We start from the raw sequence: 24327 nt of genomic DNA, 5'->3' as shown, positions 1-24327 counted from the left end.
CGACAAGCCCGTTCTCTGCCCAGGGCACTGTACGGTTATGCTGAGAGACATTGGCCTCTGCAAACACGGACACTATTCGTCTTCCAGGGGAAATGACTGAGGAATTAAGCAAGTTGGGCCAGTCCTGGAAAAGAGGGGGGCAAATGTTTGGAGAGTTGTGGGTAACCTTTCCCTTCTTGGGCATATTCGGTAAGGAGCGACCAGCATCTGAGGTGCTCCAAATTCTGCCTGCGGCCTGGCCCTGGCTCCTGGGCCCAGCTTACCCAAGAAGGATTTCCTTTTGCATCAAGAACAAAGGAGTGCCTGGGTGGCTCAGTCGGTTGAGCAGCCGACTTTGGCTCAGGTCATGATCTCGCGGTTTGTGGGTTAGAGTCCCGCATCAGGCTCTGTGCTGACACCTTGGAGCCCGGAGCCTGCTTCGGGTTCTGGGTCTCCCTCTCTCTCTGCCCCTCCCCCCACTCACACTCCGTCTCTCTCCCCTTCAAAAATAAATAAACATTAAAAAAAAATTTAAGAACAGAGAATTATCTGAGTGTCTCTGAGTGGTGGCAAGACTGCTCCTCTAAACAAATGTCTCTGGGGACTCCAGGACAGTCAGGCTGTTCTGGGGACCCAGCATCCTCAAAGAGATACTGGAGGCCCTAGTCCCAGCTTGGCCATTGACTTCTGCATGAGTCAGTTCCCTCCGCGGGCTTCCACGTTCCCATCTATGAAAGAAAGGATTGAGTAGATCATCTGAGGCTCCCTTGCCCTAAAAGTACCTGTGTGTGTGTGTGAGTCTGTGTGTGCGTGTGAATGCACACATGCACATGCATGAATACGAGTGCTTGTGGATGCGTGGGTGTGTGTGCATGCATGGATGAACACATGTGTGGTGCATCCGTGTTTATATGTAGGCACGTGTGGGAGCTATATATACATACATGTATTGTGCTGTTAGTGCTGCGTGTGCACACGTGTGTGTTATAGATGTGTACACACTGTGTGTGCCATGGTAACTGGTGTGAACACATGAATGCATGTGGACGCGTGTGGATGTGACGCGCGTGTATGTTGATGCCTTTTTTGGGTTCTCCGGGTTATAAGGAACAGAGATTTGCTCAAGCTATTTGTCTCAGTCACTGTGGACTCGCAAACTGCGATATTTTCAGAACCCAAACTATTCACTGGTGGAGGAGGTCCTGGACTGAAAGAACTGGTCTTGTTGGGTCTCTCCCACTCTGGATTAGAAGATCCCTGAGAGCAGTATCCCCAGTGGCTAAAAGCACATTTGGCACATAATAGATGCTCAATAAATAATTGTTGGAAAACGAAGAAACAAATGAACCGTTTTCAGCACGTCGTCATTCTTACCCTGGCCCTGTAAGGTCTGCTAAGGAACTGTGGACTGTCATCAACCATAATTGTTCTCAACCACTGTTCTGAACGCTTTCAGTTCACCTGGGACCCAACCACACCTCATCTTTTGTACCCACTACATGCTATGCTCCATATTTTATACAGTTATCACATCAGGTCCTCACTACAAATACAGAGGAAAGGCGACGTTACTCTCATTTTTCAGATAAAGAGATCTAAGCTCAGAGAGCAAGTAACTTGTCCAAGGTCACACGCTAGTAATTGGCAAAGCCAGGATTCAACCCTGGGTCTGGCTCGTAAAGCGTGCCATCCTGCCTCCTGCTGGATGGGTTGAGAGAAGCCAGCTGCCCCTCGATCCTGTTCAGTGCTCACAATGAAGAGAGAACCTGACAACCAAGAGTTAATAAGACAGCACTTCCTTGAGCTGGTTGTCAGCAGGGTATCCGCTCCATGGTTTTTTCTAAAATAGGTTCCCCCAAAATGAAGGGATGTATTATCAGGAACTGGAACTTAATCTAACAAAGCAAGTCACTGGTAACACTGACCTTCCCAGTTTCCAGATCTAATGCCCTTTTTCTGCAGTCTATGGAATGGGAAGCAAAGTCTCCACCAAGTTCTTTTTTTTTTTTTTCCCAACTTTTTTTTTTTTTTAATTTATTTTTGGGACGAGAGAGACAGAGCATGAACGGGGGAGGGGCAGAGAGAGAGGGAGACACAGAATCGGAAACAGGCTCCAGGCTCCGAGCCATCAGCCCAGAGCCTGACGCGGGGCTCGAACTCACAGACCGCGAGATCGTGACCTGGCTGAAGTCGGACGCTCAACCGACTGTGCCACCCAGGCGCCCCTCCACCAAGTTCTTATCCAGGCACTCGGGCAGAGGCAAAGATTCTTTTTGAGAAAAACATAGGGCTCCAGAGAGGCGGTTAACCCTCTGCAAGTACGAGGTGAAGGAGCCCCATGAATTTTCAGGACAGAGCATGGGCTGCCTTACCACGTGCCCCTCCGGTATCCAAGGTAATACTCGCTGAAATCCACAAACTGAAATTGCTGCCATTCAGAAACTTGATGTTTCTTTAAGGTAGCAGGCTAGATTCGTTTGGAAAAAATGAAATCAAGCATCTGTTCAGCAACAGTTAGGCTAGACATCAATGTTCCTATTTGCTTTTACTTGAGTTACCCAGCACAGTATGCCTCCCAACACACACAGACATATTTCCGAATTACAAAGGAGTGTGTGTTCATTACAGAAGGAGAATGGAATATAAATGAACACGAAGAATGCATTTTAAATCACTCCTGATCCCCCCATGCAAAGACAACTGTTGGTAAATACATGTACGTGGGGGTGCCCTGGTGGCTCAGTTAGTTAAGCGTCAGACTCTTGATCTCAGCTCAGGTCTTGATCTCAGGGTTGTGAGTTCAAGCCCCACATTGGGTTCTGCACTGGACATGAAAATATATATATATATATATATATATATATATATATATATATATATCCAGAACCAATGTTTTACTCTTTTCTGTGGAAAAGCAATTTATTCCAGGTTAAGTAAAGGATCACTCATGTATGAATTTACTTCGTCAACCACTTTATTACACTTACTAGGGATTTTTAATACAGAAAAGTACAAAAAGAAAACATGACTGATAATGCCCACTCTGAAATACTCCCTGTTAACACTTTTCTTTAAAAGGTAATTAGGGGTGCCTGGGTGGCTCAGTCGGTTGAGCGTCCGACTTCGGCTCAGGTCATGATCTCGCGGTCTGTGAGTTCGAGCCCCGCGTCGGGCTTGTGCTGATGGCTCGGAGCCTGGAGACTGCTTCAGATTCTCTGTCTCCCTCTCTCTCTCTGCTCCTCCCCAGCTTGCGCATGCTCTCTCTCTCTCTCTCTCTCAAAAATAAAGAAATAAACATTAAATAAAATAATTAAATAAATAAGGTAGAGATAAAGCGAAAAGTAAGTCTTTTCCCCACCCCCATTCCCCACCCCACCACCCCAGAAGCTCAAAGGTAGCCACTGTCGGTCTCTGCTGCCTCCCTATAGAGAAGCATACACACCCATATAATCCCATTGTGTATCTAGCTGAAGTCAACATAAGTCAGCACACAAGCATATCTTTCTGCCCCTTTTTTTACTCCGTAATATCATTTTTCCCAAACAGCACATATAGATCTACCTCATTCTTTTTTTCTTTTTTTTTTAAGTAATCTCTACACTCAATGTGGGGCTTGAACTCAACAACCCTGAGATCAAGAGTCCCATGCTTTACCAACAGAGCCAGCCAGACAGGCACCCCTACCTCATTCTTTTATCAGCTTCGCAGTATTGCACTACATGGATATTCTACAGTTCAGTTTTTTTTAATCTTTATTTATTTTTGAGAGAGAGACAGAGTGTGAGCAGGGGAGGAGCAGAGAGAGAGGGAGACACAGAATCGGAAGCAGGCTCCAGGCTCCAAGCCGTCAGCACAGAGCCCAACGCGGGGCTCGAACTCACAGACCTCGAGATCGTGACCTGAGCTGAAGTCGGACGCTCAACTGACTGAGCCACCCAGGCGCCCCTACAGTTTATTTAAGCAGTCCCAATTGCTGGATTATTTGCGCTTACAAATGCTGCGATGAACATCCTTGTACACATATCTTGGTGAACTTGTGCACTAAAGCCATAGAACTGTTGAGACAAAGGAATTTGCATTTGTAGCTTCAGTAGATATTGTCAGCTGCTCTTCCAAATGCCCCAACGTAGGTTCCCACCAATGGTGTAAGTACGAGTGTCTGTTTCCCCAACTCTCAGCCAATGTTGACCCTTATCATACTTTTACCAAAGCATTATATGTTATATTGATTCAGAGAAACATACCAGGATGAAGTATACTGAGAGATGTTTAGTTCAAGGAATTGGCTTTCGTGACTCTGGGGGGCTGGCCTGTCCAAAATCTGTAGGGTAGACTGGCAGGCTGAAAATTCTCAGGGAGAAGCTGATGCTACAATTTTGAACAGAATTTCTTCTTCCTCAGTTTTGCTCTAAGTTCTTTCAATTAACTGGATAAGGCCCATCCAGATTATTGAAGATTTACAAGTCAACCGATTGTATATCTGTAATATATAATCTGTACTTCTATAACATACCTTCACAGCAACATAGAGATTCGTATTTAATTGAATAACTACATGCTATAGCCTGGCCAGGTTGACACATTTACACACATTTACACATACACACACACACACACACACACACAAAATCTATGTACTCGTATTCTTCACTTTCCTACTGAGATTTTCTTTTGAGAGCTCTTTACACCACTACGTGTATTAACCCTTTGTCTGTCATACATCTTGCAAATATTTCCTCTCCATCATTTCTCATTTCATTTTGGTATCTTCTGTCAACCAGGACATTTTTATGTCTGTACAGTCAGATCTATCTTTTTTTTTATGGCATCTGAATTCCCTGTCTGATTAAGAAGGTGGCTCAGAGTCAATTAGGAGCCATGGTAACCACCCATTCACCTAGGTTTTCTAAGTGTTCCCCTTGAGTCAGGAAGTCACAGGAAAGCAGAGCGCTTAGGCAACATTTGCCCAGCTCCCACTGAGAAGTGTCTGCTGAAGTGCGATTTAATGTCAGGCCCTGGTTTTTAGCAGGAGTCAATAGAGGGGCACTTGGGTGGCTCAGTCGGTTGAGCGCCCAACTTCGGCTCAGGTCATGATCTCACAATTCGTGAGTTCAAGCCCCGTGTCGGGCTCTGTGCTGACAGCTCAGAGCCTGGAGCCTGCTTCGGATTCTGCGTCTCCCTCTCTCTCTCTGCCCCTTCCCTGCTCATGCTCTGTCTCTCTCTGTCTCTCAAAAATGAATAAACATTTTTAAAAATTTTATATAAAAAAAAGAGTCAATAGAAAAGCTATAGGAAAAGCTTCACCTTCTCTGCAAAATCCCAACTCTTCCATTTTGTCACTAGAGGCCCCTCGTGTAAGAATCCACATAAGAGATTCCTCTCCACATCCCATGCCGGCAGAAAATACTCACTCATTGAGAAGACTCAGGCAACAAGTACTACATACCCCATCTGGCTTCCCATTTTGTCGTGGATGCCAGGAAATCTAAAAGCAAATGTAACGCTCAGATATAGGAACAAGCCAGGTCACTCTGGAGTGGAAGATTGCTTCAGGCGGTATCATTACCTGGCCTCTGGTGTAGGCGAGTTTTGAATTCCTCAAATTCCTTTTGGAATGGATGGAGCCAAATACAAACATAAACCAACTGACTTAAGACAGAACGGAAACACTTGTCTGAATGGTGGCAGAGTTGGCACAGAGGTCTCTGTTTGAACCACGATTAATTAACATTTTCACAAATGCTTCAGAGGAGGGAAGGTGCAATGGAAATTCTGGATCCAAAGTTGACATTCAGCTTCTCCAAGCAGTGAGATTTGGGGCCAACCTGGAGAATCTTCAGGAAAATCCTGGCAGCTGTTGAGTGAAGAGAATAACTCCATAGTGTATCTAAGGTAATGGACTTAGGCAGCCTCATTCATAACGTTTAGAATACAAATGGACACCCATAGACCACATGTCTCAATATTTTATTATTCTAAATGCCAGCTTAAAATGATTAAATCAAGAGGCACCTTGGTGGCTCATTCAGTTAAGCGTCTGACTTCAGCTCAAGTCATGATCTCGCGATTTGTGGGTTCAAGTCCCGCCTCGGGCTTTGTGCTGACATCTCAGAGCCTGGAGCCTGCTTCAGATTCTGTGTCTCCCTCTCTCTCTGCTCCTCCCCAGCTCATGCTCTCTCTCTCTCTCTCTCTCAAAAATAAATAAACATTAAATTTTTTTTTAATTTGATCAAATCAAGTGTATCCTATCTTCTTACTTCCTACCTTGACACATATATCTTCCTCCCAACCAAGAAGCCAGGTTTGAACATAGGATTCTCAGAAGTTCTGCACCAAAACATGGCGGCAGCATCCTGCCCCTGCCCCCAGACAGGATTCAGCAGGACCTGAAATGCTGAACCTTGTCACCATGAACCATGTTCCCACTAAACCAGAGAAATTCCCATTAAGATGGAAATGTTTTCATATGAGGAGAGAAGAAAGGGAATCCTTCCCCGTGAAAAGGAAAAGAATAAAGGGGAAAAGAATGTCAATACATTATATCCTTTAATAAATGAAGAAGGTGGACATGAGCGGACTGAACCTTTACATTCTGGAATAGTCTCTCTAGGAAGCCCCTCTTCAAGCCTGAGGAAATTGGATTTGAGATGTAAATTATTATATTGTTTTCATTTACTTGTTTTTGAGAGAGAGAGAAAGTGCAAGTGAGGGAGGGGCAGGAAGAGAGGGAAAGAGAGAGAATCCCAAGTAGGCTCCACACTGTCAGCATAGAGCCGGAGGTGGGGCTCAAAGCCATGAGCCTCAAGATCATGCCCTAAGCTGAAGCTTAACTGACTGAGCCACCCAGGGCCCCTGAGATGTAAATTATTAAAGCCACTGCACACAACAAGCAAATGGAGCCCTTTAACCCAGGAGGAAATAAAAGCTGAATCGAATTTGGTTTGGAAATGGGTGTGGGGGACCACAGTCAGGGGACATTCAAAGTCAACATCACAAACAATCCCATGTTTGCCCTGCTGCTAGCTCAGTGCCACTGTCAAAGCCAAACAGTGTTGGGACCATGGGTCCAACCCCAGGAGAACCTGTCCATCATTACGCTTTTACATTTTGGGGTTTTTATATCTTTATGGTTTTACAAGTCCAGCTAAAGTTGGCATCTCTTAAGCCTTTCCAGTGATCTTGAAGGGTTGTCTTTGGAAAGTAGCTACTATCCATTTTGAAACTAAGGCATTTACCCACTCATTCATTCATTCATTCATTCATCCATTCTTTGAGAGCTTGTTGAGTCCCAGGCCTCCAGGTGCATGTATATTTCCTGTCTGTTGCTTATGATTTTCTTCCAAATATAGCACCTGACCTCCCAGGCTAATTCTCCCCACTGCTTCCTTCATGTACAAAAGTAGCCAGGCTCTTCTTTCTGAAACTCTGTTTCCCTTGAAATGCTCTGTCTCCAATGCCATGCTCCATGGCCAAGTATAAACTCTTCCCAAGGCATGTCTCCAGACATTCTCTTCCGAGAAGCTGGTGCCAAAGGGAATTACAAGTGCAAGGATTTTATTAGGTGAAATACTTATGAAAGAAATCGGGTAGGAAGCTGGGAGAGGTGGGGAGAGCCCGCAGATCATGAGGCAGGTATGACCCCAAGCGAAGGAGAAAGGGCAGGAAGGTTGTGTGAAAGTCTCTGGAAGGATCCGTGAAATGGTGAGGAAATCCTCAAGCCAAATTTGGCCGTTAGGGGAATCTTGTGTCTCCCAGTGACAGACCTGCCTCAGTGCCCCTACCATACTGTGCCTTTGGCTGGGAACTGCCAGTAAGAAGCACGGCCTCAGTGCAAGCACACTGTGGGGGACCACGGAGAGCACAGTGGGTGTCAGTCAGTATGCCCTCTTGGTCGGAAGTCTGAGAGGCAAGTTCTCATGGTCCCTTCAGATGTTCATCAACATGGGGTGACAAGGTTTCTCCTATGCTTTCATGCCTCTTCAGTGACTTTGATAGGAAATCAAGAGTTCTGTGTGTGTGTGTGTGTGCGCGCATTAGAAGGAGCCTGCTCCCACAGCCACAATGGCATCTCAGAAGCCCCATGCACACTGCAGACGCTCACCCCTCTCTTGCTCCCTTTCAGACCATCCTGGTGGGTGACAGCGGTGTGGGGAAGACATCTCTGCTGGTTCAGTTCGACCAGGGCAAGTTCATCCCTGGCTCCTTCTCGGCCACCGTGGGCATCGGATTCACAGTAAGCCCTCCCAGACTCTGGGGCCCCGGTGTGTATCTGTGAGGGTCCCAGAAGGAAGCAGGTGGACACTCACATTGGATCATTCAGGGAGGTTTAACAAGAAGACTACTTACCAAGGTGGAAGCAGGGTGTCGGGGAACCAGGAGGCATGGTGCAGTGGCCGTGCATACACAGGGCCTCCACTCCAACCCTAGCCTAAAAAAATGAGGGGAGGGAACCGAAGCCAGAGCTCAGGGACACAAGGCTTCATGGAGAGAGCTGGCCGGCAGGACCTGTGACCCTCAGTGGAGGAACACGGCAACTCATGGTAACCCTCCCGGAGCTAGCCCAGGATACAAGTCAGCTCCCCCCCTACCCTGCTCTCCTCCTGTTCCCACATCTCCTGGGGCTCCCCTTTGGCTGAACACAACTGGAAACTAGAAAGAATGCCTCCTTTTTTAAGTTTATTTATTTATTTTGAGAGGGGTGGGGAGAGAGAATCCCACGCAGGGTCCATGCAGTCAGCATGGAGGCCAACGCGGGGCTCAGACTCACGAACTGTGAGATCATGACCTGAGCTAAAATCAAGAGTCAGATGCTTAACCGACTCAGCCACCCAGGCACCCCTAGAAAGGATATCTTGATATAGATTGCTCAGGTCTACTTTCTAGGGCAAGAAGAATATGGAGAGGCAAAGGGACGGCTTAAAATTTTAAGCACAGTCCAAATTTAACACTGTCACATGGGTCCTAGGGAGCTGGCAGGCCAAGGGTCAAAGTTCTGTTTTTAGCACTCTGTCTCTTCCTGGATCTCCTCGGGATCAGGACAGAGCAGGGCACAGAGCCTGTAGGACCACACTCGGGACTGGGATGGTCACACTGGCGGGAAGAGAGAAGGGGAACCCCAGAAACTAGGCTTTCTGGTTGGGTCACAGCAAGGAAGGCGAGGACTCATGGTGGCCGGGATTCAGAGTAAAACAGAAATGACAGCCTGGCCAGAGAGTGCAGGGTTCTCCCATGAGCAGGCTCCAGAATGCTGGGAAGGGCAGGGCTGAGTCGCAGGAGAGCAAGGCTTCCCAGACAATTCCTGAAGCCTTGGACCAGGCTGCCACACCAGGCATCCCCCACCTCAGGCCCATGCCCAGTCTGCCCCTCCGCACACAAGGTCGGGGGAGCCCTCACAGCCACCAGCCTTCTCCCCCACTCCGTGCCCATCCTTCTGCCTGTCAGACTCAGAGGGTGCACAGTGGGATGAATGTTGGTGTGGATGCGGACCTAAAGACTGTGACTCACACCCCACAGATGCGGAGGGGTGGGACCTCCAAATTTTGCCACTAGCCTGGTAAGAAAGGCTAGACGACTGGCCCATCAGAAGGAAGAAAGTGTGTAATCACACTGAGAGCCCAAAGCAGGCGGAGACAGGACAGATCTGGCTCTCCCAAACCTACCACAGGACAAAGGAGGATCTTGGTTGAGCCAACAACACAAACCACAGCTGGAAGTTAGAAGCCCTCTGAAGGCTCTGGGGGGCGGGAGGCGGGGGTCTCCTTTGCCTCCTCCAGCTTCTGGTGGCTTCTGGCGATGCTCGCCATTTGTTGGCTTGTAAATACACCACTCGGATCTCTGCATCTGTGTTCACATGGCCGGCTTCTCCCTGCGTGTCCGCTCCTCTTCCTATAAGGACATCAGTCATGTTGGATTAGGGGCTTACCCTATTCCTGTATGACTTCACCTTAACTAATCATACCTGCACCAACCCCCTTTCCAAATAAGGTCACATTCTGAGGGACTAGGGGCTGGGACCTCAATAGAGGCTTTGAAGGACACCCGTAACAGTGTGGTTTACAGTGGAAGGTGAGCGAGGGCCATGTCACTTCCTTTCTCTCATTTCTCGTCGGCCATTACCCTCTGGCTCTGAAAACGTTTGCCCCTGCGGGGTTCCCGTGTGAGCCCTCAGGAGCTTAGAGCCCGAGACACTGAATGGACTGAGGTTGTATTTGCAGTAAGAGACTCTTCCCTCTGAATAGCAGGCAATAAATGCACATCTGCAGAGTTCTGATCCTGTAGGTGGCTCTCTGAGCCCCACCCTATGTACACAAGAGGTTATGGCAAGCCCAGCTCCAGAAAATAGCTCTGGCCAATGCCAAGACTCACAGGGCTAGAGGAATGTGTACACACAGTCCCCACCAGGCCTCTAGTCACCCATAAGCCACATCTGCCCCTTGTGCTTTACCCCCAGCACCTAAGTCAAGAGGTACTGATGCCCTTCTCCCCCGACACAGCCTTCGGTCAGTCCCGCTGTAATGCAGCCACCCAGTTCCATGGTAAGCTGTGGGTGCTTGTGCAGAATGTTGGCACAGGAGTAATGAAATGGTTAGCCCCTGAAGCGCAGGGCGGGGCCGCCCAGGCCACACTCCCACTGTCTGCCACCAGGAACTGCAGGATTCCTGGGTTGTCCTTGAGACTGCTCAAAATGATCCACGACTCCATGAATTCATTTACTACTAAATATTTAAGGCCTGCTCAGGGACAGGGGCTGAGGAGCACAGGTGAATAGGGCCAGCCCTGCCTTCAGGGGTGCCGAGATTGGGAGGTTTGGAGTCGGGGGAGGCTTTCCCATGCTGGACCATTCCGGGCACAGCCCAACAGGTCAGGGAGAAATGAGAGGTGATCTGTGCTAAAGGGTCAAAACCCTAGCACCCACCAGGGGCCGCGAAAAGCCACAGTTGTAAATGTGCTGCAAGGTGAATTCTGGTGGGTAAATAAAATTACATCCAGAGGAGCTCGGGCTGGGGTCCATTAGCAAAAGCAAAACTGCCTGAGCGCTGTGCTCAGAATGCACGCCTCCTCTCAAAAATCGTGCCTCGCTGCCCCGGGGCCTTCCCAGCCCACAACCTCACCCCCACCCCAACCGCGACCGGGGGACGCCCGTCGGCCGCCAGCTGGCCGGGGCTCGGGCGCCCCCTGCAGGCCGCGCTGTGCAGCGGCAGCGGGAACCGGGGCGCGGAACCCTGGGTCGCAGCGCTGCCAGACCTAGCGCTACAGGCTAGGTTTCCGGAGACGGCTCCCTGTGGGAACCTAGCCCGGGCAGCCTGCGACCTTTGGGGACCGGTCCTCGGGCTGGATTCGTTCCACGTCTTCGGAGCACGAAGCCGGCCCAATTTGCTCGGGGCACGCCTGACCCTCTGGCGCTGACCTGTGGTTGTGCGCGCCCTCGCGAGACAGCCTGCACCAGGCAAGTATCTTCGGGGTGGCGAGACATAGGGAGGAGCCTGTGGGGGTCCGGGCTGGGGCGGTGGAGGGGGGAAGGATTGGGTGGAGCCTAAGGCGGGGAGGTCCCAGCGCTGTCCCCCGCCCGCCACCAGTCCTAGCTCACCTCTCGTCCAGGGGACGTGACGGGCATGTCTGGCGCCGCTGCCACCCGGGATGGAGAGGCGCCCGAGCACTCCCCGCCCTCCAGTCCGAGCTACGATGTCACGGGCAAGGTGGGTGGGCACTGTGCCCAGTACTGGGGACTTCCCAACCGGCTCTGAGGGCCAGCCCTTCCCACGCCCTTTGCCCTGAGACCCTGGCCCAAGCCTCTTGGCTGGCTGCGTCTGCGTTGCCTTCAGCCCTTCCCCCAGGGAGCCGGGTCTCCCGGAGCAGGGAGGAAGGGTGGAGACTGCCGACGTCTGGGCTGGCTCAGCGAGGGTGGGAAGAGGAAGGTCGGAAGGAGCGATTGACTGACTGCCCCACACAGCGGACCCCAACCCAATTTCCTTCTGCACACCCCCGGCGATATGATCTCCCGGGAACCCCATGCCTCTGCGTAAAGGTTAAGCGCTCAACCCTCCTGGGCACAGGCATCCCGAATGCTGGGAAATAGGGATGCCTGGAGACGCAGAGAGGACGCCCCCTGGCGGCGGAGCAGTTGTCGTTAACGCCCTTTTCCCAGCTAAGCTCTCCCCTGAGACTTAACATCCAGTTTCAAGGCCTTAGGCCTGAAGTTCTTTAGGTCCCCAGCTGCCCCCAAGCCGTACCCCTTCCCTTTCCACTGCTGCAGCCATTTCCTCCCGCCTTCCTCCAGGAGGATGTTGCTAACCAAAATGCAGGCCCACCTGGGAATTTTTAGAACCTGAGAAAGATTTTGTTGCTTCATCACAAGTGCCCCATGGGGGAGCTGAAGTCAGCTCTCTGAGGCCGGTTTCCTCTAGAGGGCTGCCCTGTTACAGAAGCAGGTGAAGGTGGAGGACAGACACCTCCCCACCCCACCCACCCCCACCCTGGGGCACATGGCGGAGGCGGGTACCCAGAACTCTGAAAGAGGTGCTGAGGGAGCGCAGGGCTTCCAATCTTCCTCTGCAAGTTTGGGGATGAGTGAGGGCTGCCCTGCCTCATGCTGCGTGGCCTTGAAAGAGACCTGCCTCTTTCTGTGCCTCGGTTCCCTCCCCCACCCCCACCCCAGGCTCACTCTCACCAGGAACTGAGGCCTCCACCCCCCCTTGTTTCAGGGGAAGCCAGTCTGTAAGTCACTTACTCACCCAGAGCCGTTAAGATAGGCGTCCTGTGTGGGCTGGTGGCAGGAAATGGGCCCCTGTGCCTTCAGGGAAGGGGGAGCTGCTAAGGGCCAGCCCCTAGGCTGGTGGGGACCACCTGACCTCCTGGCCTGACAGTCCAGCTGGGCCATTTGCCAAGGAGGTGGCAAGGCTGGGCAGCTGTTTGTGTTTGGTAGAATTGCCTGGCTGGGTGGGTGGTGGTGGGCATCTTTTGTTTAAGGCGGTCGTGATCTGTAAAGTATACTGGAGTCACCCTCCCTCCTCCCCGCTCAAGGGCTAGGATGCAGGAGCCAGGGAGCAGCGCAGGCTCCAAGGGCTCCCCAGCCCCCAGCTCTCCACCAACCCCCCTCCGCCCCCCCGCCCCACCTCCCTGGGCCAAGCAGCATCTGTGGAGAGTTGACCCGTGGCCTCCAGCAGCCTGCTTCCCCCAGGCTTGCCCCAGGAGACTGAGTGCAGGCCAGCCTGGGAAGAGCCTGGCTGGAGCTCCTTGGACCCAATTAGAGGGAATGGGGGCCACAGGCAGGCCCTACCCAGCCCTGGGCCGCTCTTTCCCGAGTCTTAGGCAGTTTATTGGTCCTAGGCGTTAACCAACTCTAAAGAGGCCTCAATGAAATCACCCTTTCTCCCTTCTGGTCACCGTGGAAACCATGCCACATAAGGGTTAAGAAATCTTCCTAACGTCCCTCAGTAGGCCATTTAGAAGCCAGGACCCCAGCCTCTGTATCCCTTTTGCTCAGACCCTTTACCTTTCCACCAAAGCTAGCTAATCCCAGTACATCGTGCCCACAGCAGAAAAGCCTCTGGCCTCCGTTGTCAAGGTCAGAGCCTCAAAAGTAACTCAAGCCTAGTCTATGCTCAATCCTTTAAGTATGTAAGCAGCCAACTGGGAAAGTTCCAGCATTAGTCCAGACCTCTGGTCTCCAAGATTGAGGAATGACTGGACAGAGGGCTCCCTTCCCCTGCCCCCACTTGTCCTCAAAAGAAGATAGATGAGCAGTGACTGGCCAAGAATAAAGGGGAGAGACACACACACACCCACACTCCCTCCCCTACAGGGACCCGGGGATGCCAGTTTGCTGCCATTTGTCCCACTGGAGAGGTTTCTGCAGAAGGAACTTCAGATTCATTGTCTCCCCATTTCAGTATCAATTTCAACCCTCCCTAGTTCATGCAACCCTTTTGTAAACATTAAATGTCATTAGAAAATTCCAGGTAAATGTTGTGACAAAAAAAAAAAAAAAAAAACAGCAGTCGTAATTTTAGAATATGCCCTTGCAAATGACAGTGCCCTCCCCCATCAGATCTGATACCCTCCTGTGGGTGGGAATCCCTGTCCATGGTATTAACACTTCCCTTCTGGGCAGTATAGCCCCATCCACCCAGGCGCACACATGCAGAATCCACACTGACAGAGAGGGAATCCCAGCTTGGTGTGGCAAGGGGAGAATGGGGCCAGAGTCTAGACCATGTAAGTGTGGTGGTTCTTTGGGGCCACCAAGCACAGTTGCTCACCTGTTAGTGCTGAGGTCTCAACACAGGCTTCCAGGAAATTGGGTGAGGACAAGAGAGTCAGAGGGAGGGCCTGAGAAATGAGCTGAGCCAAGGAGAGGCAGGGTGAAGGCAGCAGCGGGCTTTCCAGAAGCAGGTGCCCCTCAGTGCTGACAGCATCCGTCCCTGGCCCTCTGCCCCTCTTTCTAGGGCCTCTCTCCCTGGATGCCCAGAAATTTGACCCAACTCCCCATTAACTGCCTCTGCCCCCATCTCCTAGGTGATGCTTCTGGGAGACTCAGGCGTTGGCAAAACCTGTTTCCTGATCCAATTCAAAGACGGGGCCTTCCTGTCCGGGACCTTCCTAGCCACCGTCGGCATAGACTTCAGGGTGAGGTGGCTGTAGGCTCCTCCTGCCAGCAGCAAGCCAGGGGGACCACAGCTCAGGCCCAGGGTTCTGTCCTCTCCTTGCCTGCCCTGGCTCCTCAAAGCTTCTGTGGCTCACTGTCCAGAGGGCACCAGGGACCACAGAGGTGGCCAGGTTCAAGGAGTCTGGGCATGGTGGGCTCCTTGCCCACCTATAGGATAAGTCTTACAATTCTGCCCCAGAACAGGGCAGACACATCCCAGGGTGTGAGCTGAGTTTCCTGGCCTTCGGTCCCCTTGCTCTTTGCCCCTTGAGCTGGGCCCTTCTGGCAAGGCCTCAGAGGTCTCCCTGTCTTTCTGGAGTTCCCAGAAGCACAGCACTACATTAGGTTGAAGAGCCAGGCTGGCCCTGTGGGGAGAGAGCAGCTCACCAGGCTCCCTCCCTCTCGTCTTGAGGAACCCATGTTTACAGATCTGCAGCAGGGACATAGCACAAAGTTTCCGGGAGAGTAAGGTCTAACCCAGGCTGGAGGGTGGGGGGAAGGAGGCTGTGCAGAGGCTGGGTGCCTCCCTCCCAATGGGAGGAGAACTGAAGCTTCCCTCTGGAGAACTAGTGAGCAGCTAGGGGAAAGCAGATTCTGCTGATCCAGCCTCTGTAGTGCCCAGGATGCTGGGGGGGGGGGGGGGGGGGCGCTTCTTATCTCTAAGGGCTCCCTTGGCAGGATGGGGCGGAGCTCCAGGAGAGCCGAGTGGAAGTGGGAAAGAGGCGGGGGCTCCCCCAGTCCTGTGCTGCCTGCTGAGGTCTAGGGAGAGTCAGGCAGGTTCTTGGGCTCCGGCCCTGGCATGTGAGCAGACAAGTCCCCAGAAGGGAGAACTGTGTCATGGGGATATTTGGAGACAGGGTTCTGCTGCCCTGAAGGGGTGATCTGGCTGGAGATGCCTCCCGGGCTCACCGCACCCCCTTTAGCCCTGGGGAGCCACCAGCAGGATGTCTGCTGCTCTGTTGGATGCCTAGGACCCCAGCCTCCCCTGCTTTCCAAATCCACCCTCCCTCTGCCCTTTTCTCTTTCAGAACAAAGTGGTGACTGTGGATGGTGTCAGGGTGAAGCTGCAGGTGAGAAGGAGGCTGCCGGGGAAGGAGGGTGATGGTGGAGCCCCGCCCCTGCTCCTCACCCAAACCACAGAAGGCCCCCAGCCCTGCCCTCCGCCTGGGGCAATTTCCTGTGGGGCCCAGAGGAAACGGCTTTTGTTTGTTTGATATTTGTTGAAAAAGCAGTTCCCAGCACCCTCGATCAAAGGCAGCTCCACATGCCTTCAGACTAGCCTCGGCTTGCTCCAGCTCCCCCCGCCCCCACCGCCAGTTTCCCAGGCCTCATATGCTGTAGGAGACAGGACACCCCCAACCCCTGGGCTAGGGAAGGGGCTATAGCCTGACCCAGCTTGAGAACTTAATGCCCCCCTCCGGAGCACCGTCAGATGTTCAGAAGGCCCTGAGCACCTACAGCAGGAAACAGCCCACCTCCCCACACATCTCTTACACTCCAGAGTGGGTTCGCTCGACCCAGCAGAGTCCCCGCAGGCTGCCTCCTTCTGACCATTTGTCTGTCCCTTCCTAGATCTGGGATACCGCCGGGCAAGAGCGGTTCCGCAGCGTCACCCATGCTTACTACCGAGATGCCCAGGGTGAGTCCTTCCCAAGCCCACTTGTAATGCCCAGCCTTCCGCCCCACGTCCCCTGTGTGAGCTCTCTTTCCTCCCGCAGCCTTGCTCCTGCTGTACGACATCACCAACAAATCTTCCTTCGACAACATCCGGGTAGGTCCCCTCCACAGGCCACCCAGAAGCAGCCGGGGCGGGGCCTCTGCAGGCTAGGACTGCTTCCTGCTTTATGGGGAAGGGGTGGAACCCAGAACACCGCTGCCTTTTGAAAAACACCTGAGCTGTGACTCAGAAGTAATAAACTGCTCCTGGGCAGCATGTGGGCATAAAGGCCAGGCAGGCTGTTGGGTGCCTGTGCCACCTGCTTGGCCCTGCCCGTGATTCATGAGCGCGTTTCATGACAGAGTGTTCAGAAAGTACCCAGCTCCACCCTGGACAATTACCCACAGAGGCCAAGGGGAGAACCCAGGCAGGAAAGTCTACCCATACATCCAGCCCAGCTTGCAAGACAGTGATTCAGGCAGTGAGCAGTTCTGTCCCCGCCAAACCATTAAAAGAGAGTAGGGATAAAAATTCAACAAGTACAAACACCCACTGTGTGCACAGCACCATAAAGCTTTCACAGCTGCCTGATCTCAGGGGTTGCCAAGCAAATAGGGGTGGGGTTTGGGGGGGGGGGGAGGAGAAACCAAAACATGCAGATATAAAACAGCTTATAAAGAGGATGGAGATCTGTGGCACTCATTGCCACCTCTGACTTCATGCTCCTGGTAGACATCACTAATCAATCACAGTATTTTTGATCTCTGAGCCCTGATGTGGCCTTAGAATCCTCAGCAGGGCAGCCAGGAAATCGCTGATGACTCCCAGCTGATTTAGGAGAGAAAGCTCTGCCATCTCCGGCTTCTCTAGAACAGGGAGTTGCGGCATTTGGGGTTGGCTAGGAAAAACTGATCAAGACTGGAGAGGCCAGAACAAAGATGCAAATGAGAGAATTCAGGGAGGGCAGTGAGTAGCCCAGGAAAACCAACAGGACGGAAGAAGGGCAGGGGAGAGGGAGGGGGGAAGGGCTGGGTCTCAGGCCTGGCCTGGCTCAGCTCGTCGTCTCCCACAGGCCTGGCTCACTGAGATTCACGAGTATGCCCAGAGGGATGTGGTGATCATGCTGCTTGGCAACAAGGTGAGCGAGCCCATCCCTGCACCTCCTGCCCCACTGCCACACCACTCGCTCCACCCAGCCCCACAGTTGCCCCAGAGGGTTAGCTGGACATCCTTCCAGCACAGGTTTCTTTCCAGACTCCAGGGCAAGGGTCAGACTTATGTGGCAGCTTCAGCCCATCTCATCTGCCCTCTTAAAGCTTCTCCCCTCCAGGGAAAGCCCAAGCTGCGGTCTGAGAGATCCAGGGATACCCAGCTGTTCAGCCTCGATTAGATCACAGTAGTAGGGTCACAGACGAGGCGCTAAAAGTAGCAAAGGTTAGCCCCAACTACTGTCATCTCTCTGAGGCTGGTCACCACACCCCTGCGAAGGACAGTTTCCCATTTCACCAAGTGGCAGTGAGTGAGATCCCCTGGCTGGGAGCTGGGTAACTCTGCCTGAACAAGGCAGAAACCCTGGTGGGCGGGGGGCGGGCTAAGCCTACCACCCGCAGTCCCACAGGCTACCAGCAGAGGGCAGGCAGTGGCTGCTCCTCAGGCAAAAGAAGGGCCAGCCAGGGCCTGAGAAGGGGCAGCTGGGGGTGGAGGTTTTCTTCCCCAGAGTGACCCACCTGGGCTTGACAGGCAGATGTGAGCAGTGAAAGGGTGATCCGTTCGGAGGACGGAGAGACACTGGCCAGGGTAAGTGACTCCCCGTGGGCAGGGTGAGAGGTGGGGACGGCCAGAGGCTGGCCCTGAGGACATTCTCTTCCTGGCAGGAGTACGGCGTTCCCTTCATGGAGACCAGCGCCAAGACGGGCATGAATGTGGAGTTAGCCTTTCTGGCCATTGCCAAGTAAGAGCTGAGCAAGGAAGAGAACCGTGCAGGGCAGGGTGGCACCATCTGGGAATCCAGTAGGGCCTGGCCCCTGGCCCAGCCCCTGGCCCAACCACATTGTGCATGCTGTGTCCAGTAGCCCCGAGCTGTGGGAGTGGGGAGGGTGCAGCTGTTCACTCCCTGCCCAGCCCACTGCTTCTTCCTCTTCAAGGGAGCTGAAATACAGAGCCCTGTGGCAGCCCGATGGGCCCAGCTTCCAGATCCGAGACTTTGTGGAGTCCCAGAAGAAACGGCCCAGCTGCTGCTCCGTCTTGTGAATACCAAGGGCCTGCAAGGGGGCTCCAGAGGCCCCCGCGGATGCAGCCTTCTCCCCCCAGATCTGGTTTATTCTGCGAGGCTGGGAGTTGGGGGACCCAGTGGACAGCCCCTTCCCAAGCGGGAGCTGTACTCCCACCCCTACCCTAGTTGCGTAGTTTCCCTGCATCCTGGGGGAGGGTAACATATTTATTTCATCCTAATGACACATAATGTAATACAAAAAGGGAGGGAGGGGGGAGGCGGGGCACCAGAAAAACAAGGCAGGGAGCTGGTGGCCCTTTTGCCTTCTGCTACTTGGACTTGGGGGGCTGAGGCTCCCTCCTAACCTTGACAAGGGTGGTGTTGCTTCAGTTCAGCACCAGAGGGCAGTGACGCACTTCTGCAGTGTGAGGGCCAGATGTGACCCCGTGGCCACCTTCACCTCAACTGGAGAGGCTAAGCAGACCCCCAACTTTCATTTCCTCCGGCTCCCAGGGAACAGTCTTCCCCAGTAAGATGGTCCCTGGTGCCGGGAGCTAGACCAAGGCTAGGGAAGATAAGAGATGTGGAGATCGGGCAGTGACGGAGCTCTGTGGGTGCAGGGGGGAGGAGTGACCCAGACTAAGTCTATCTGTTTGGCTGCCTCTGGCTTTCCTACTCCCCCTCTGGGACATGTGCCCCTTTTCCTCCAGCTCACAAGCCGAAAACATCTGGTTCCTGTTCTCTGGACCTTGGGTCCCAGGGGAACCCCACCTCCCGGAACCCCTGGTCTTCTCTACCTTTTTGCTTGTGCCCCTAGACACCTGAGGTCACAGCCAGGAAAAGGTTTTTCTCCTATCTCAAACCTTTGGCAGGTATGCACCCCCACAGCCCACATCTAGCAGCCACAGGGCTTCTACTGGGTTAAGAGTCAGTTAAGGAGAAACCTCTGACTTCTGGAGCAGATGGGAGGCAGAACTGAGCAAACCTCACCCCACCACACATATCCCCCCAAACCCAAGCGCTGTCTCCTCCTTGACCACTCATGCCTTTTCGCTTCCAGACAGACACCAAGGCCAAAACTCTCCATCTCTCCTCCCACTGAGCCAAGTTAGGGAGTGAGAAGTCACCCATTACTGGGTAAACCAACACAGTGTGCAAAACAAGGTCATTTGAGTAAGACTGGGGTGAGGAGAGTCAGCAGAGTTTATGTAGGGCCAAGGTCACCGGTCTCCCAGGTCCCTGACTGCAGCAAATGGAGGTGGACAGGAGATATGCGGGTCATGACCTGGAGGCACCTTTACTCTAGCTCTCCAGGCCAAGGGCAAGGGAGAGGATAAAGGAAGAAGTACACACTTCACATTTCTGAGGCTATTGCATTTGCTTTCAAGGCAGAAATCTTGCTCTCTGAGCAGAGTCAGCAGCTCCAACTTGGGCCTGATAAGGAAACTCTCCTAGGCTTCTCCCAGGCGAAGCAGGGAGGAGCCTGACCTTGCTGGGCTCTTCTGGGGCCCAAGGCAGGTCACAGGAGACCGAATCACATGGTCCGCATTTGTGTTTTCAGAATTAAATTGCAGAATTTGGAAAGTACACCCTGTCCGCTGCTTCTTTGAGGTGCGCAGGGAGAGGGGACAGGGGAGATCATGTTGAAATGATGCATGTTGGGGGAACTGTCACTGCCCAAATCATTTGATCCTCATCCTTCAATGCCCCCAACTGCTCACCTCACCCCTAACCAACCGGCACCCCAGCCTCTCCCCGGGCCAGGAGGTGAAAGGTTTATCTCATGGTCCCATTTGGGGTTTTTTTGTTTGTTTTTTTTTTTGTTTTTGTTTTTTGTTTTCTATTGGAAAAAGCCAGGGCTGTTTATCCTCTGCTCGCTGTACTCAGAGATTGGTTACCAGACTCTGTTCTGCCTCTCTTCCCCCACTTCCCTAGCCAAACGCTGACGCCAGTGTTCACACCCTTGTCCTAGGTGGCCTGTCCTCAGTAGGCAGCCCCGGGGAAGCCTGGGCTCCCTGCTGAGCCCTCACACAGTTCCAGCGAGGATGAGAGCCCGCACCCCTGTAAGCGTGTCCTTGGACAACGCAAAGTGACTCCACGAACGGGAAAATGTCGTTATTCAAACAACTTTGTTGGGTCAGAGGTGCACCTCGTCTTGTTCATAAGACTTCTGCGACCCTGCAGCCCCGGAGCTGGAGCGGTTTCCCCGGCAACAGTCGCTCCCACCCCTCATTGGAGTGCACACAAGGTTTTAGCTAAAGGCTGTTAAAACGTTAGAGTCCTTTACCCAAAGGTTGGCTCTCCACAATCCCCACCAAATGTAAGAAAACCAAAACTGAGCCTGAGGGTCCCTCCGCCCAGTACCAGGAACTCGCCCCGCCCCCCGCCTCAACTCCGGCCACTTGGTAACAAACACTTCCACTTCCTGAGCCTTCTTTCTTCTTGCGCCGCGGGGCGCCGCGCAGAGCACTGGGCCCCGCCCCTGAGCGTTCCCATTGGTCAGAGTTGTTCACCCGGCCCGAGCGCCCCTGTTCGTGGCTTCTGATTGGGCCTTGGTGTCCACACCCTCGGCGCGACCCCGCCCCCGGAATAAGGGGCTGGAGCAGATTCGGCATCGCACAGACGCCGCGCGGGGTGGGGATTGGTCCACGCGCTCCTGCTCCAACTTCTAGCAGTTCGGGGCCACAGCTCGCCGCACACCTGCTTGTTCAGCCAGTCTGACGGCGCGGGGATTCCCTCCTGCGCTCCCTCCTGCCTGCCGGTCCACAGGGAGGAGAGAAGGGCTGGACCGTCCCGCCCCCAGCCCCCAACAGGACCCCACGTCGCACCACTGAGCCGGGCGAGATGAGCGCGGACGCGGCGGCCGGGGCGCCCCTACCCCGGCTCTGCTGCCTGGAGAAGGGTCCGAACGGCTACGGCTTCCACCTGCACGGGGAGAAGGGCAAGGTGGGCCAGTTCATCCGGCTGGTGGAGCCCGGTTCGCCAGCCGAGAAGTCGGGGCTGCTGGCCGGAGACCGGCTGGTGGAAGTGAACGGCGAGAACGTAGAGAAAGAGACCCACCAGCAGGTGGTGAGCCGCATCCGCGCCGCGCTCAACGCAGTGCGCCTGCTGGTGGTCGACCCCGAGACGGACGAGCGACTGCAGAAGCTGGGTGTCCAGGTCCGGGAGGAGCTGCTGCGAGCCCAAGACGGGCCCGGGCAGGCCGAGCCGCCGGTCGCCACCGAAGCGCAGGGAGCTGGTAACGAAAATGAGCCGCAGGCCGCCGCGCCAGAACCGCGCGAGGTGGAGAAGAGCTGTCCCGAGCGGGTAAGTGTGGGCCGGGACCCAGCGGCGACTGGAAAGGGGTGGGAGTGGGGATCGGGAGAGACCCAGGCGCCCCTCGGACGCCCATCCCTGCGCCTGCCTTGTCTTTCTGAAACTAGATCCTCGAACGGGAGGCTGCTTCCGCCCTCCCGCCGACAGGTCAAACTGGCAGTTGCTGAATTGGGGCTGCGTCCCGCCACCCCCACGCCCCTCCCTCCCCAGACTGGGCTGGGACCCTGAGCGCCTTGCCACCTGCACTTCTTGTCCCTTGGCCTTTGGGAGTGGGGGTGAAGGAGGGCGGCTCAGGGGAGCCCAGTCCCCCTTCCTCGGTTCTGTTGGCGGTATCTGTTCGCGTTCTTCGGAACCCCCCAATCCCGCCCCACGTCGGCCACCCGACTCCCAGCCGCACCAGAGGTGCCAGCTTCCTCCACGGCCCCTGTGGGTGGTAGCTGAAGCTGGGGTGAAGCGACCGCCTACCCGATTTCAAAAAGCAAGAGGAATAACCGCCCCTTTACTGTGCCGAGCCCCAGCACCAGGAGGGGAGGGGTTGCCCACAGGCTTCTCCCCGCACCTCCCCACCCCCCGACCACCCCCCCTCCACCCCGCCGGCTGGTGTGTGTATCATTAACCTCAGCCTGGCTGGACTTCATCCTCCTGAAGTACAGTGTGACTTTTAAGAGGAGACGAAGCCCCGCCGTCTCAGGGCGAAGTGTGGGGGTGGGGTGCGGGGAGGAGGTGCAGAGGCGTCTCGGAGGTGGTGGTGGCTCTGCCACCCAGGAGGATTTATGAGTCTCAGGAATGTGAGGAGTAAGCGCCAGCTTGTATCTGGGAATGGGAGGGGAGGACTTTGGAGGAAGGGAACGGGCTGGGGGGAGGGCGGGGAGAGTGGTCCGGTGTCCCGAGGCCAGCAGCACTCACCAGGGGCAGGTGGTCTTGCCCTGTCATCATCTTGTCTCACTCCAGTCCTGGGACACGAAGCAGGCTGGTTACTTTTTGCCCAAGTTTGGTGTTTCCCCAAACGATCCCAGTGTGGACCAGCTGCAGGAGGGTCAGTAGCAAAACAGGAGTGGTGATGAGAGCCTCCTGTCCCCAGGGAGTGAAGGGGGACGCCTTGGGGTGCAGATTGTGGGGAGCTAGGCCTCTCAGGGCCCATTTGGCTTGCACCAGCTCTCCACCTGGTGGCAGCCTGTGGCAGGAGTATCCATGGTGCCAGCAGAAGCTTCCCTGGGCAGAGAAAGGGCACTGTTCAGCCTTAAGGTAGAAGGTGGAGCCGGAGAGGACCAGCTGGTTTCGTGGAAGTGAGGTCACCAGGAGCCCCGTCCAGCCAGAGCTGGGTGCTGGGAATACCAAGGCCGCCAGGCTCCCACTTCCTGCCACTGCCAAGCTGGCGTTGGCAAGGGTGGGGGAGGGGTGGGAGCATCCCTGGCAGGGGCTTGACACCGCGGAGTTGGAACCCCTGACCTCTGGTCCCAGGCAGAAATCCAGTTTGAACTTTGTGCTGAGTGCATCGATTTGCCGTTCTCCCACCCCCCCCCCTTTTTTTCTGGACTTTGGCACTGGCACAAGTAACCACCTCCCCGCCCCCATCCTCCACCAAGATACTGTTATGTTCAGCTCCTCCCATTGCCCTTTCAGTTTTTCTTTTTCTTTTTTTTTTTCTTTTTTTTTTTCTTTTTTTTTTTTTTGCTGCTGGGTGCAGGAGGGCCTGGGTGGGGAGGTGTATGATGCCAGGAACATGGAGGCTTGACCTAGCACTTTCACTCCCACCATGCCTGCTGAAAAAGCAGGGGAGCTTAACTTCCTGCTTTCTAGGTGACCACAGAATCCGATCCCCCCCCCCCATGGTCATGTGACAACTGCGTTTGTTCCTGCTTTGTTAGGCCAGGAGAAGGGAGTAGAATCCCCTCCAGCCAGTCCTGGGGACACCATCACCAGGCCTCTTGGGGTTTCAGGTCAACAGTCAAGTCACATAACTTATCTGAGCCTTGGTTGTCCCATCTGTAAAGTGGGGTGCATTGTAACACAGTGACACCCGCCTTCTCTAGAATTTTACAAATAATGGGAAGCACTCAAGCCCCAAGTGGATGCTGAATTGAGCACCTTTCTTTCTGCCCAGGCATTTGTGCGAGGACCCTTTCATCTTCCTGCATAGCCAGTGCCTCTGGTAGGAAATTCCCATGAACTCTGGTATGGTGGCCATGCAGGTGACCCACCCTTGTCATTGCAAAAAAGAAAAAAAAAAGTTAATAGACATAATAAGAGTTATTTTTTTCCCTAAAAGGCATCTCCTATAAAGAATTTGAGTTTTACTAAGTTAGTTTTAGCCTGAATATGTTTGCAAAGTGGGGGCTATTAGGGTATCTTCATTGGCTCTCACAAGTGAAAAAGGTATTATGTGGGACAGTGTTGCACGAAGAGTGGGTGGCAGGTGACATCTCACTGGAAAGACCAGACTGGATCAAGAATCATACAGGGCAGAGGGCATGGGGGTGCCTGTAGTGCTGTTGGAGGAGCAGGTGGAAGGGACTTGGA

General features: G+C 53.8%; 2 protein-coding genes and 1 long non-coding RNA gene across 12 annotated transcripts in view; 2 read left to right on the top strand and 1 right to left on the bottom strand.

Moving 5' to 3' along the window:
* Positions 1-20079, top strand: part of RAB37 (RAB37, member RAS oncogene family) — a 55137-nt gene extending 35058 nt beyond the window's left edge. Inside the window, exons 2-10 of one of the 5 annotated variants that reach the window (XM_019466321.2) lie at positions 8102-8212; positions 14494-14604; positions 15652-15693; positions 16196-16262; positions 16342-16394; positions 17353-17418; positions 18021-18077; positions 18155-18231; positions 18425-20079. In XM_019466321.2, the coding sequence (XP_019321866.1) occupies positions 8102-8212; positions 14494-14604; positions 15652-15693; positions 16196-16262; positions 16342-16394; positions 17353-17418; positions 18021-18077; positions 18155-18231; positions 18425-18530 (690 nt within the window). In that variant the 3' untranslated portion in view covers positions 18531-20079. Of the gene's footprint in view, positions 1-8101; positions 8213-11172; positions 11430-11569; positions 11676-14493; positions 14605-15651; positions 15694-16195; positions 16263-16341; positions 16395-17352; positions 17419-18020; positions 18078-18154; positions 18232-18424 lie in introns of those variants that run through there. The other 4 variants (XM_053893057.1, XM_053893055.1, XM_053893056.1 and 1 more) reach the window with 4 other exon arrangements.
* Positions 3362-23267, bottom strand: LOC109276978 (uncharacterized). 6 transcript variants are annotated; one of them, XR_008418820.1, is made up of 4 exons: positions 11567-11680; positions 9639-9864; positions 4224-5833; positions 3362-4034 (listed from the first exon to the last, which is right to left on the bottom strand). It is a non-coding gene; the product is annotated as an uncharacterized LOC109276978 (long non-coding RNA). The 6 variants fall into 6 exon arrangements; XR_008418821.1 differs by having other exon boundaries at positions 3362-5464; positions 5546-5833; XR_008418819.1 differs by lacking the exon at positions 11567-11680 and adding an exon at positions 22714-23267 and having other exon boundaries at positions 3362-5833.
* The window catches only part of NHERF1 (NHERF family PDZ scaffold protein 1), a 17777-nt gene continuing 14548 nt past the window's right edge, over positions 21099-24327 (top strand). The window contains exon 1 of the mRNA XM_019466318.2: positions 21099-21798. Within this exon, the coding sequence (XP_019321863.1) occupies positions 21337-21798 (462 nt within the window). The 5' untranslated portion in view covers positions 21099-21336. The remainder of the gene's footprint in view (positions 21799-24327) is intronic.

The sequence above is a fragment of the Panthera pardus genome, unplaced genomic scaffold (genome assembly GCF_024362965.1).
Source record: "Panthera pardus isolate Hobbes unplaced genomic scaffold, ASM2436296v1 HiC_scaffold_3, whole genome shotgun sequence".
Taxonomy (NCBI): domain Eukaryota; kingdom Metazoa; phylum Chordata; class Mammalia; order Carnivora; family Felidae; genus Panthera; species Panthera pardus.
The sequence above is the reverse complement of the archived record's forward strand: the minus strand, read 5'-3'. Positions and strand labels throughout refer to the sequence as shown.